The 14,497-nt window shown below is 45.6% G+C and overlaps 1 protein-coding gene across 2 annotated transcripts in view; it reads right to left on the bottom strand.

Moving 5' to 3' along the window:
- The window catches only part of MACROD1 (mono-ADP ribosylhydrolase 1), a 2,310,829-nt gene that overhangs the window by 1,128,723 nt on the left and 1,167,609 nt on the right, over window positions 1-14,497 (bottom strand). For both annotated transcript variants that reach the window (XM_069207113.1, XM_069207112.1), the window contains exon 4: window positions 7,003-7,032. In XM_069207113.1, the coding sequence (XP_069063214.1) occupies window positions 7,003-7,032 (30 nt within the window). The remainder of the gene's footprint in view (window positions 1-7,002; window positions 7,033-14,497) is intronic.

The following is a 14,497-nucleotide window of genomic DNA, read 5'->3' as shown; positions in this document are numbered from 1 at the left end:
CAGTTCGGGAGGAGAGCAGATCTACGCAGCCAGTCGTCATTGCAGTTCGTGCCTGCAGATGCAGGGGAGTGACTCCTTCACTGCAAGGGAGATTTCTTCTTACTTCTTAAGCAGGCTGAAGACTCGCTGCCCTCACAGGAGGCACAGCTGGTGAAATGTTGCAGTTGCTGGAATGAGCCGGAGAAACAATGTTGCGGAGCGGAGTTGTCACTGAAGTTTCAGATTGTTGGCTCCTGAAGGGTCCAGTTGCAGTCTTAGTGGCCAGAAGATGAAGTAAGCGAAGCAGAGGAGTCCTGCTGGAGTCTTGCACGTCAAGTCTGAGGACCCATCCAAGGGCGAGACCCTAAATAGCCTAGGAAGGGGGATTGGTCACCTAGATGGGTGACCACCTATCAGGAGGGGGCCTGACCTGGCCAATCAGATTTTCTCTGCCCACCTTGGATTAAAGATGACAAAATCAAGTGGCTACCTGGAGGAGCTCTGACACCACCCCTGGGGTGGTGATCGACAGGGGAGTGGTTACTCTCCTTTCCTTTGTCCATTTTTGAGTCAGAGCAAGGACCAGGGGTCCCTGGACAGGTGCAAACCAGTTTATGTAAGGAGGCCTTCAAAGCATACCGGTGGCTTGGGGAGGCTACCCCTCCCAAGCCATGTCACATCTATTTCCAAGGGGAGAGGGTGTTGCCTCCCTCTCCCACAGGAAATCCTTTGTTCTGCCTTCCCCTGCTTGAGCTGGTCAAGCAGCAGGAGGGCAGAAACCCATCTGTAGTGTGGCAGCAGAACGGGCTGCTTGAAAGGTCTGGATAAAGCTAGTAAGAGCAATATTGGGGGGTCCTCTAAGGAGCCCCCAGAGTGCATGGAATCATACAACCAATACTGGCAACAGTATTGGGGTATGATTCCGACATGTTTGATACCAAACATGCCCAGGCTCTGAGTTCCCATTATGTAGCTGGATACAGGCAGTGGTAAAATGGCTTCCCCACACTTATGAAGTCAAGTGCAATGGAGCTGGAGTTCGTAGGGACACCTCTGTTCATGCAGGTGTGCCCTCACACACAGGTACCTGCAGCCTGCCCTCCTGGCTAGGAGGGCCTACTATAGGGCTGACTTGCAGTGACCTGGTGTAGTGACCTGCAGTTTAAGGGTGCCTGCACCTTTTCCCGCAGGCTGCAATGGCAGGCCTGCAGACACACTTAGCATGGGCTCCCATGGGTGGCACAATACATGCTGCAGCCCATGGGGAACCCTTGGTGCCCCAATGCCCTAGGTACCTACGTTCCATATACTAGGGACTTATAAGGGGGCACCAGTACGCCAATGCAAGGTGTGCAAGATCACGGCAACCAAATTTAGAGGGAGAGAGCAAATTCACTGGAGTCCTGGTTAGTAGGATCCCAGTGAAAACAGTCAAAGCATACTGACAGCAAGCAAAAAGTGGGGTAGCCATGCCAAAAAGAGGGTACTTCCCTACAAGTGTCTCTAAGTTAAGCCTGATTGCTTTGTGCCAAGTTACCAGAGGGTTAAACACAGGTTAATTTAGTGACTTTTGAGGTTCACCCTGACAATTGTTGTGGTTGTTTCTTCAGTGATATTTATACCTCATTCAATTAAAATCCCAATTTCCTACTGAGATAGTGGCAGGAAAAGGACGTGAGGGATTTTCTGTCTTCGGTATTAGAGAGAGTGACTAATTTGGAGATGTTGACTGAGCAAGGGTAGGGTATGGGAGTATCAGAATAATATGATTGCACTGTATAACACCTGATTTTTGCAACCTGCAACAGCCATGTTTTCTTAGTAAAGTTTTAGTTGTTAACAGGAAAGCAGGTGGTCTCAGAGCCAAGACAGGAGAGCCCCTGCCACCTGAGGCTTGATTTTTCAAAAACTGCTGCTTCTGTAGCAAGTGTGTTTGTATGTTTGCTGGTGGTTTCAAATGTACCCTGCAATTATTCTTATGACACCTGTGCATGTGACTGATTCTAGAAACTTCTGTATTAGTGTCTAAGTATGTGCTTCACCTCACCTCACCTCACCTCAAAGAGCTCAGCTCCTAAGCAGATGGTAGGAGATTCCTCTGCTCCATTTTTTCTTCATTCACAGCTCCTCTTAATAAACAATACTTCAGACTCCACTGAAAGGTGAAGCTGGAGTTTTGTTAAATAGGCATGATGGTAAGAGAAGGATAATTTGGTGCATGAAATCATTGTTATCCGTGCATTTATTGTAGCTATACCCCCTGATGCCAAGTGTACAGCTAATCTGACAGGGGCTGAAAACTGTAGCCTAGATTAACAAGAATGATGCCTTGTAATCAACCTCATAAACAACTTTCTTTTATTTAGCTACAACTTCATCAATAGGAAGTGACATGGAACGGATCCGGGTAAACGGGTAATCACTTAACCCAGGGAAGCAAGACCTATACAAATGGGTCATTAGCACGGTAAACCGAGAAAGAGGGGTGCATCTGCAGCACGTGTGTACTCTGAACATTCATCTGAACCCCAAGATGACAAGTTGCAGCAACAATACCGGTCTGCTTGCTCCAAACCTAGGACTGGCAATGTTTTGCAAATTAGTTCCTGCTCTCCCCAGCAGTCAAGTACAATATTTAAATGCCACTTTATCCCCAAGCATATATGTCTATCGATCACTGACTGACTCATTCTCATCTGCCCAACACAGTCCTTTGTGAAGTGTGACTCCCTGACTGAGGTCTCTTAAACAAAAACAAACTATTGTACGAGATTTCACCTGTGGCCAGGGGTGGTTTCTTCCCTAGGAGTGGAGGAGCGTCACACTGCCTGCTGCGAGCGCAGCACACAAACATAAATAAAATGTCATAACCATTAGCAGCTCGCAGACCTGGAAGGGACGGGGTGGGGCTGCGCACGAGGTGGTAATAAATATTAAATGAAAAAAAAAAAGACACCTTCTCCGACGCCGCGCTCCGCTGCTTCCTCGCTGGTGATGCAGGCAAAGGCTCCCAGCCTGCCCTGTGCCAATCCTAACGCTGCTCAGAGCAGTGTCAAGATTGGCTGGGAGCACCCAGGGTGAACTCTCCCAGGCAGACTGGGAGCCTGTGCAGCTCTGGAGACAGCCCTGTGCACATGTGTGTTTGACAGCCTGAGGCTCGTGGCCCCGCCCCCTTTACCAGAAAACCATCATAAACAAAGTTTATGATGGTTTTCTGGTAAAGATTTTGCAGCTGCTGGCGGAGGGCAACACTCCTCCTCCCAAACGGGGGAGCCACCACTAGGCATAACAATGCCATTTCATTTTGCCTAAACGTGCACTGTGTACAGCTTGAGGGCATGGGGCGGGGCTGAATTTTGCAATTGCAGGATGACTGCTGCCCCTTTCAGTGTGCATATCAGGCTGGCCAGCTGAATAGCTACAGCCAGCCCGACATGCCACTGTAGATCCAGCAATCCCAGGGCTGTCAAACAGCCAGGGGATTGCTGGCACAGGCCCTCAGCCTCAAAACAACTGCTGGGTTAACCTGCTCCGACCAATCCTGGAGCTGCTCTTATGCTGAAAACAGCATGACATCAGGTCCAGGATTGGTTGGATTTGCGTTCCAGTGAGCAGGAAGGAAGTCCTTTTATTCCTGCTCGTGGACGCCAGCGGAGAAGTGACACACTGGGGGGAACTGCAAATATGGTGAGTTTTGCGCCATCAAGCCCCACCATATGCGGCTGCCTTTTAGCAGCTGACTACTGCAAGTACAGAAGGCAGAGGAACCAAACACCAGTCTACAAGGGGGCCAAGTCCTAATGCACCACAGATATACTGATTAGTCTGATATCAAATACCCAGTGCTGACAGGGCACAGAATCGTGGTTGAACATTTAGATGACATATAGCTTAGTGTCCAACTTGAGATGACCAGTTGTTCTCGCCCAGTTTACCTGCTCACAGAACATGGACGTTTGTGAGGGCTCTTAAGTTAATAATGTGTACGAGACTCCTTGCTAGTGCTGGCCCAAGACACTAAGCATAGCAAATATTTAATGTCATGGTGAGGGAGCTTGTTTTCTGCTGAGTGCACATTTTACATTAACTTTTACTCTGAGTTAGCAGGCACAGTTTTCATTAAAAAATGTTTCCGTGCAAGAAATTTATGAATAAGTTCTTATGTGTTTGTGAGTATCATTTACAGGAGGCTCTCAAGAAATATTTGTATTTTGCATATAGTTGGGGTCCTTCTTGTTTCAATATGTTATAATCTAAAAATGCAGAGATGATACTGCTACACAAATGTGCTTCATAATGCTGCATAATTTAGCTTTTCTTACTGAATAATTTTAGTCAAACCTGCTGCATAATTTGATACTCAACCAGTACATAATTTCACTTGCCAGCAGAGAGGAGCTAGGTAAACATTTCCATAACCTGTATTCCACGACATAAACACCATAACACCTGTAACGCTCCTGCAGAGGCAATATTATGGCCAATAACATACCACCCTTTGTATGTTGTGACCCAAAAGGTAACTGCAATGAAATCATTCAGCAATCATGTTATTTACCCCGGGAGTAATGTACCCAATATTAATATTGGGACTTGGTGCAAAACAATGCTTTAAATATTTTTGGTATTGTTTTCTTGCTTCATGCTCTTTCAATGTATTATGCTGTGGTTCTAGATACATGGGCAAGAGAAAGTGCTGCTCTGCTGCAACTATCTTAATATGGATAGATATCACATCAATAGTTATGGCATGGCTTTCTTGATCCTTCTGGGAATAATTACCGTGGGTAAATTAGACTTGCCATTCAGAAATTAGTAATGAAAGTATGGGAAGAGTGTGCATGATTCACAAAGGAAGAAGCAGGAGGTGAGTTTCACGTGTGCATCCTATATGCAACACATTTGTATATTTCATGTGGAAATTGAATACTTGGTGCTCCTTGGGGACTGCAAGAAGAGTGGCCACATAAGTGGATATCCACAAAAATAAGAAGCTCTTTGAGGGTTTGCAAAAGCAGTTCCCATGCTTATAGTTGGCGCTACACCATCCCATGATGAAAAGACTAAGGAAATTCAACAGGATCAAACCCACCCTTAAAGTACTCTATTTCTTACCTATATAGCATGGGCCACCTTGACTTCCTGCTACATCATCTACTAGGCAGCCCACAATAGGATTCCATCGTACGTGGACAACAATCCCAAGGACTCAGGAGCAGCTCTAACTCTAGCAGCAGCTCCAGCAACCCTGAGACCAAGACTGCAAGTAGAAGTTGCTTAACATCCCAGTACAGATTTTATAGGCAAAAGACAATCCTTTAGACAGCACCTCACCTCTCCCTGGACCCCCTGCATATACCCACCCTACCCACCTCTACCATAATACCTTGATGGCTATCTTGCAGCTATATAGCTAGGGCCACAGCTTATATATCTCATGTCATACATGCATTTTCTGTGGGTCATACGTAAAGCCAAATGGCTGAAGAATAACTCTTGTAGTAGTTTTGGCAAAGTGCTTCAATCTGTGCATTTCTTCCAAGATGTGCGAACGAAGTGGTACCAAATATTAGCAACTAAGGCAGGAGCACAAAAGGAAACATTAACAGAATTCCACGTCTCCTTGCCACGAGCATGCATTACTTAGAGACCAACATGCCACACACTTGAACTGCATGTGCATGTCGTGCTAAATTATTCATGCAGTACCACACGACTGAAAGGAATTCACGTGAAAACGAGGAAATGTAAATTACGCACACACATACGTCTAAACTCTGCATATAGGATCTTGTCCCAACAGTATGAATCAGAGCTGCCCCATCTCAACACAGGGGGAGACTAGGTCAACTGCCCAAGCTTATACATGTTGCTGAGTTGGATTTGAAATTGACGTCATTACTTAATACCCATGTTATTCCAATGCAGACGCAAACATATTGTCTGCTGAAGTGGTGAGAAAGTGGAAGGAGTGACGATAATTGACTGCGATTCCCCATCCAAGTTTGTACTCCCGTATTTTAGGCCTGGCTTGAAACACCCATTGATAACAATGTTCTAAAACATGCACAGAATGAGCTTTAGCCCTGCTCAGACGAGAATCTTTGTCTCCCCTCAGGCTATTGGCTGTTTGGAGTATCATTCCACCTCCCACCGAGCGCTTACACTGCTATGCGTGAGTACTATTACACGTCTTAAAAACTGCATTGCCACACATTAAATAACTTGTCTCATTAATGCACTATTTTCCGAAAGCAATCTTTTTTTTCTTTTGTGTCTTTTCACTGCCACAGTCTTTTTTTAAACGTTTTATTCAGACTCAAACGCGAGTCAGACATATTGGCTTCTCCAATGCTTATTGTATTCCTATGCTATGTTTTTTCTTGTTATTATTAACGGTGCGCTCTCGCCTACACGTAACTTTGAAATAATTGTTTTTTAGCTGTAAGAAATATTTCTTGGATTCTATCGAATGGGGAATGGCAGAGTACGTGGTCTTATCGGTGTTAAAATGCCCTAACGTCTAGCTCGTAAACCTTTACACCAAAGGCCCTACTTATCTTTAATCCCTTCTTACTGATGAACTGAAATACACGATAAAAACATCCCCCATCCTCCCGCCCGCACCCCCCCCCCCCCCCCCCCCCCCCACACACACACACAGTCTAAGAGGCGCGGCGCCTTTACTCCATCTACATTTCGCCTCAGCTCAAATATCCGCGACAGCCAACGTCTTTAATTACAGAGTCTCGTCAAGAGAAAAGGGAGAAAAAAAATCGAAAAAGCCCAGAGCCTGTCTCTGCAAATATTTAAGCACTAAAACGTCACATTTAAATTGCAAATCTTTACTGTCATCTTAGTTTAATTCCTCCGCCGCAGCAGCAGAGAAAACGGCAAACAAATTAGCGAGCTTGTCGGCTCCGATCGAAGAGGAGGGGGAGCAAAATTAAAAAAAGGCGCGCGCCAGGAGACACACACCTCAAAGGGCCACAGCAAGAGGGACACTTAAATTAAGGCACTTACCTCCGCCGCCTCCCAGGAGGGAACTGTTGGCTGAAACGAGAAAACATGACAGGGGCTGTTAAGAGAAGCAGTTAAAACGGTAGAAATGCATCGATATTTTGAGAACTTCTGCGTGGGATACTATCGAACCCTCTCACCCACGCCCAGACAAATAGAACAGGTATCATCACACTGTGACATCATTTTACTTTTAGGTCTCATCGGTGTTCTATTTTCCAATGTAATCGTCAATGCCAATGTACATGCATCATGGGGCACTAACCTCCACCGAGGCCAGGTTAGTAATTGTGGCAGACATTACAGCGCCACGGGCTCTGCCTTTCAGGATCAGTGCGCTACAGAAGCTTCAGTGCCAGAGATCATATTCACCAACGTGATAAATATGCAGGCGCGCAACATCCCTCGACCTGAGAGGGTTTAGCCCCCTGCCAATAGCCCCCGACCCCAAACTGGCCTGACCCTGAGCGCCAGGATGCTAAGTATCATCACGTGCATAGATATCCCCTAAAGGCCCTTTACAGCACATCAAGACTTCGTTGTCTCAGAGTGTATTCCTGTTCCCTCTGCAGCCCTGATCGTTCTGCCTAATCGTGACATCTGCATTATAAAAAACACCAAACCAAGCTAAACGTTAGGTGTGAGATCAGCAGCTATGCAACTGCTGTTATATAATTTTGACCCAATTCTTCGAGAAAAAAACGCAAAAATGCCCCACAATAATAATAGAAAAAGAATGAAAGTTTACAGCAGTACATTAGAATTTTGCCTTCCCAATATGTAACAAAAAGTATGACATTAGACTATAGTTATGTAATTTTTAGCCATTTGTTTCAGTGCTGTGATGCCATTTATATCATGCAACACTTTCCGAATGTAAACAAAACAAAATAAATGTTGCATTCTGGCTTAGGGTTATCAACCTTTTTTATGAATGTACATGCATGTTTATGTGCCTGCATACATGTTTGTATATAAGGATATATTGGCCAGAATTGTGCCATCCGAATCCCTAGAGGGGCATCCCAGTATTGTTCCCTTGTGAGATAAATGAAATGGGTTTCATTGATTAGCTGGCAGGCAACTTGACAAGTACCGTGCTGTGATATGCCAAATCTACTGTGGCAAGCATAAGCATCTCAGCTAATGGACTACACTCCATTTTGTAGATCACAACCCTCCTCTCACTGAAACCCAATAATACCAAGTCCTTTCTAGCCACCCTATTCATCTTTTCAATCACTTGCATGATGCCACAAAGGCCTCACACACGTTACCATTTAATTAACAACAAAGAAACAGAAGGAAATACATGGAATTGGTTCTCTGAATTCAGAAGCCTAAACCTAATAACCATTATTCCACTATACGAACCCTTGACCTTGGTTTTCCTGAGTACTGTGCTACTCTATGTACAGCACCTAAACACCTCACCAGGGAGTATCAGAACTCTTCAATTACAATTTACAATACAATACTATATATATATATATATATATATATATATATATATATATATATATATATATATATATATAAACAATAACAAGGTGTCACAAAGTATTACATGTGGTGCAGGCTACAATACAAGAAAAAGAAAAAAAGGACTGAAACTTATTAGTTGAAATAGATGTTTGTAATACAATAACTAGTGCTATTCAAATTATAACTTCGCCTAAATGCAAGAAGTCATGTTCTGTCAGTATTGGTGACCCTATAGATTTACTTACGAGTTTTCAGTGGAATGAAAACGAGTTTACTAAAAAGTATCTTAAGTAATGGACTGTGGCTTAGTGCTCCACTAGGAGCAGGCTTTAAAAAGTGCCTTATCACAGTGGGGAACTGCAGATAAGTTTATTTTGAGAAGTTCAGAGCCAAAAGAAACTGTTTACCAGTGGCACCAGTAAATCCTGAACCCTTCCTGTCTCATCATAAATGTTTTATTAAATTAATGACAGTCACCTAGGCCATGAGTTAGGGTTTGTAGGGAGGCCCGCCATCAATAGAGCAGCAGATGCACTACCCATTCCTGCCATATGGATTACCAACTACCATATTTAGAGATCACTGCTGGCTTGGAGGAGATCTCTGTGCCTTCAAATGAGTCACTGCCACTACAGCACCTCTGAAGGCACTGCAAATTTGGTGGGCAGCCAGTACGGTTGATGCAGCCACTCTGCAAACTTTTTTTCTGTTTTTCAAAAACAAACTTCCGAAACAGGCATTTAAAAAAAAACTAAAAATCAAAAAACTTATGGGAGTTTTCTCCCAGGGTGTGGGGGTAATTTTTTACTGTTGGGAACACCAGGCTTTCCGTAACTGAAAAATACATCAGACCTTCAACTCTAAACAGGGCAGCTGGCCTGATGTACTTACACTGAAGGTCCCAAGTGAGCCAGGCTGTCAGTGTAAGGTTTCCAGCGGCAGAGTCGGAGGAGGCACCACAACTGGAAACATGATAATCTTCCCCACTGTAAAAGGAGCGGATGGACCACTGATTTGGCAGACAGACGTGCATGCTATTTTATGTTTTTTCTTGATGGGATATGGATATTTTCTTATAGTCAGCTCAGTTTGTAAGTGTTTAGTTGACTCCTGTTAATGTGCTGTTGTGCAGATTCCATATACATATACTCTTGTGTTTGTGAATTTACATTTATTGATCTGAATTCTTTGGAGCAGATGAACATTAATTGAGTCAAGTGTACTTTCTTGGTTTAAATGTACATTGGATAGAAGGTGTTTACTTTTGTAAGACCAATTGTACACTCATTATAATAAAGGTACATTTGATTAGGCTTCGTTTCCATGTGCCAGGTAGCGAATGGAGTGGATTTCTTACCAGTTCCTTTATGTAATGCCCATTTCTTGTTCACTGGATAATAATCAAACCTACATAACTTGTTCTGGGAATGGCTTTCTGGATCACTTTATTCTTTTGTAGCAATTGTATAGCATTTTCCTATTCCTAATGATGCCTAAACGTGTTTTCTTGGTGCATGGGTAGGCATATATTCAGGTTGTTATGCATGGCTAGTAGAGCGGTAGAGAGTATGTTACACAATGTGCACTATGTTGAAAGTATTTTGGTGCTGTGTGAGAGGTTCAGATGTTTATTACAAACCTGTCACAATACGCTGTTGTGCTTAACCATGCAATGAAGCAGAAAGATACTAGAAAGAAGAGTTGCCTTTGCATACACGTATCCTACCATTAATACCATCATTGTTTACTATGTTGAGGTTTGGGTGAGCGATCTCTGCGGTACTTAGTAAAAAGGTATGGCTTTGGGGCCTAGGCAAATGAGGGGTAAAACTCAAAGAAAATCAACAGACACCATTCTTGCATGGTGCACTGATGAGTAGAGATGGTTTGAATCAGGAAGATCAAGAGACCCCATTCATACATGGGTTTATGGGATCCACCTAGGGCACAAGAACGGCAAGACATGGGAAAACCAAGAGACACGTTTCTTACATTAACCTATGTCGCCCACCAGGAGATACAAGGGCCTAAGACTCAGGTGTCTGTTGGGTCCTAGTATAAGATGCCATGTCCCTGGAAAATCAAGAGTCACTGTGCCTGGGTATGTGAGGACCATCCAGAAGTGAAATATGTCAGCCATAAGAAACAGAAGAGGCTATATACCTGTATTTCAGTGAGCACAACATTAACTAATATGCTTGATTAAAGTCACCAAGAAGGGAAAGTCGGTGTTTGGACAGAATGTCTCCTGCATCACTCTGAAAAGTGTGCTTCCCGATCCTTCTTGTTATTTCTGTATTGGTATGGCTTTTTGTTTTTCCTCAGTGAGCCCAACAATACACAGAGATCACTGAGATGCTTCCCTGTTACATGTCCTAAACCCAAAAGCGTGCTCTAAGGTTGAGGAGGAACTCAAAGTGCACCTTCTATATAAGATTGACTACTGTCCTCTTTGTTGGGGCACTGTGGGAATAGCAGTAATAGCAGCATTGTTCCTACTAAAGGCACAGACCTTTTTACATGTCTGTTTTAGTGTGGTAGACTACTGGTCTGCTCCATAGGAAAGGTTTTATAAAGTCTCCTTTAACCATTTGTTCACATATGATTAGGATACACATGAAAGTGTATGTACAATCTGTATGCTGTGGGTTGTGTTTGAAGCCTATTTCAGAATTTTGAAGAATGCATAAGGGCATCCATCTTTATTCCCGTCTGGGGCAACCTGTAATGGTAGATGGTTTTGTTTAATTCACTTCTATAGCAGTACAGTACACAGCAGTGACGGGCATTCTGGCACCGCCAGATGGGCAAGCTTGAAACAACCAGTATGTAGGCTGTTTTTTTAAAAATTCCTCCAGCCCATTGGGATGAAAATAACAATCCACGCACTGGCCCTTTCAAGCTGGCCCATCTGGCAGTGCAAGACTGCAACACACCAGTCCAACACTGCTACAGGGTTGCACTCGGTAAAGGGTATTAGTGCCCAGTACTGGAAGTTACATGAAGGGCCTCTCCCAGCACCTACTCCTCTTTCTATCTAAGTTTCAATTTAAAAAAAGAGAGTGTTTGTTGATAGACCCCATTCTACAGAGAAGAAAATGTCCAGAAGGAGAAGAACAGCCCAGCTTCATAAGGACTTGTGAGAGATGATGCAGTTGTGGAGTCTATGCCACTCCAGGACACAGGGTTGGCAAGTTGCTTGTGTAGTGAAAACACCTAGATTTGTCTGCATCACAAAGGGCCCAGATGAAGGAGTGTCAGCTCATCACTGTTTGATGACCCCTTTTGGCCATAATGCTGCTAGCATTGCTTGGAAACTGCTGCCTGCTCCCCTTTGCCTCCATGAGCCTTGGAGACCACCTTGGTTCCACCTCCTGGCCTGGAACATCCTGAGAGGTAATTAGGTGAGACAACACCAAGTACATAACTGCAAACTGCATATAAATCAGTTGCAAGATTGCAGAGATATACTGATTTGAAATTTTGGTCCCAGTCTCAAGCTCTGTCTTCACTTAGGGCTGCCGCAACAAAGTCCACATGCCCGTCTCTGTAGGCATCATCCACCACAGAGAAAACACAACTATGACTGGTGGCTTCAAAGACAAGGGGCCGCAAATCAGGCAGGCAACTCATTCTCACTCAGACTCCCTCTCTCACATCCACCCCGTGCCTAGGCATGGGGCTTGGGTATCAGTTGTCGCTGGTAAGCATGCACACACTCTTGTATACACTCACTTCCGGCACCCCAAGGTGATGCCCTGATAACTGGCAAGTGAATTCCCTACACTTGCAAACCCTCTAGGTCCCAACCAGCCCTCCACCTGCCAACAAGCCTCCAGTTAACGTCGCCCCACCACAAACCCAAAGATTACAGTAACTTTCCTTGAGCACCCAGCCGATCACGGCTATATCACAACTCCCCAGGTGTTGGTTTCAAGGTGGGTGACCGTAAAGACAACAGATAGTAAACAATTAAGGAGGAGATGTTCAGGCTCTCCCAATAGGAGGTTCACTCACAGGTCTGCAAAACACAGGGGTTGGCCACCAGGGCCAACTATTAGACTCAGTGGCACCCAGCCACTCCAGACAACCCACTGTTACCAAATAGTAATCAAGTTCAGCACACAACAAGTTACCAAGTCTGTGTCCCTGCATTGGAGACACCCTATCTGGTACTTCTAGCTGCCTCAGACAGATTTGATCCCACGTAGAAAGTGCTCAGTGCCGTGACCCTGATGACTGGGGGTTCCTGGACGGCAGCAAGTTCCATCATGCAACACTAGGCCATGTAAAGCACCCCTGATGTTGTACCCACACTTCTGCAGGGTCCACCCTATGAACCGGCACAGTACACAATGAGCATGCAGCCAAGGGTCACACAAGATAAATGCTCCCACTCAACCTCAAAGAGCCTCCTGTTGGGTCCTGCTACAGTGATCCGTTCACTCCACAAGCCATCTCGGGATGCAGTGATCCCCACAATGAAGGGCCACACACCAGTAATGCGGGCAGTACGTTGCGTCCCCACACCTGGTGCATCCGGTCTCCAGACTTAGTTCACACATACACCGCTCCCGCCAGGCATAGTGTGTCACGATGTACGCACAAACAGAGGGCACCGCTCTCCAGATATTACCGATCACAATATAGGTTCCTCTCAGGAGGTCTTTGCGTCCCTGAGACCTCTACAGAGAAGAGGGGGAAGCCAACCTACCCTTGGACAGCCACTTGAGGATACCACACAGCTGCAGGCAATCAGCTGCAGGCCAGTCTCTAATTGGTGAAGGTGCACGGATCCCCTTCCGTAGACAGTTATCCTCCTGGGCACCCAGATTCCTCTGCCACTGCGCCAACGTGGTCCAGCCGCACTAGTCACACATATTTGTTGATGGTACTCTCAGTTGCAACCTTAGAATTGGGGGGTGGTTTGAAGGGCATTCCGTTAAACCACAGCTGTCCCCACTAAATGTCCTCCATGTCTGCCCTGGGGTCCTGGAATGCATATCTTTATGGTTGCCAGGCTCTTTCGCCAGGATGCCAAGTGTCACAACCTCTCCCCCCATCTATCTCACCAGGCCCCAAATGGCAGGGGACTGTTGTTCTGCATGCTTGACTTTTATAGCAGCCAGCTGGGGAATTTGCAGATGTGCTCTTCCGCCGGGACCCCGGGAATGAAGACTAATTTACAGGGCACCAGAACCAGTCCCAATGCCTAGAAATGCCCACTTTCTATAAGTGAAACTTCCTGGCCAGGAGCGACAAAGCTATCATTACCAATGGCTTGGGATTGTCACCCTGAGTTCAATGATAGTGAGCAGTAAGAGGCTGCTACCTTACAAACCCTTATTGCAACCGGTCTTAATAAGCCAAGTTGTCCCATATCACTGTATGGGTAGAGCATCTCTCAGTGGCAGTGCTAACACGCCTGGGTATTCAGCACTCCCTGGGCCCTTGTGCCCTAGTGCACGAACCAACCTGCCAAGACAGGTGACACTTACAGCCACCACCACAGTGCCCTTGCGCCTCGATCGGCCTGAGCCCTCAGCTCCGTTCCTATCATGAATACTTGTGCGTAAATACGCAAGCTGTTGTCACTTCGCCATGTATGCATCCACTCAGGAACCACCCCACCCTGTCACAGACATGGAAGCCCTGGGCTGGAAATGCCAAGCCCCATCCATACCTCACCCGTCCCAGGTAATCAAACCCACACACAGGTTACGGTACCAGTTTCTAACTCGTATGGATGGCATGGGCACTTTCACCCTGCATTGGCAGAGGGCAAGTGCTCTGAGCTCCTATGCTCTTGAGTCATATTGTACCCAGCTGCGCTTAGGCACCTTCTGGGCTAGTGCGCCAGGTCACCATACAGGGGGTCTCTAGAGCATGGGTAGCCTGGTACAGGCAGCTGTGCTGCGCCTGTACTTTATCTGGCACTCCAGGCCTGATGCACACTCCAGGTCCAACCATGGCTGGTCCCGCACATGCTGGCCAGCATGATCTCCCCACTGCC

This window comes from Pleurodeles waltl, chromosome 9 (assembly GCF_031143425.1).
Source record: "Pleurodeles waltl isolate 20211129_DDA chromosome 9, aPleWal1.hap1.20221129, whole genome shotgun sequence".
Lineage (NCBI taxonomy): Eukaryota > Metazoa > Chordata > Amphibia > Caudata > Salamandridae > Pleurodeles > Pleurodeles waltl.
The sequence above is the reverse complement of the archived record's forward strand: the minus strand, read 5'-3'. Positions and strand labels throughout refer to the sequence as shown.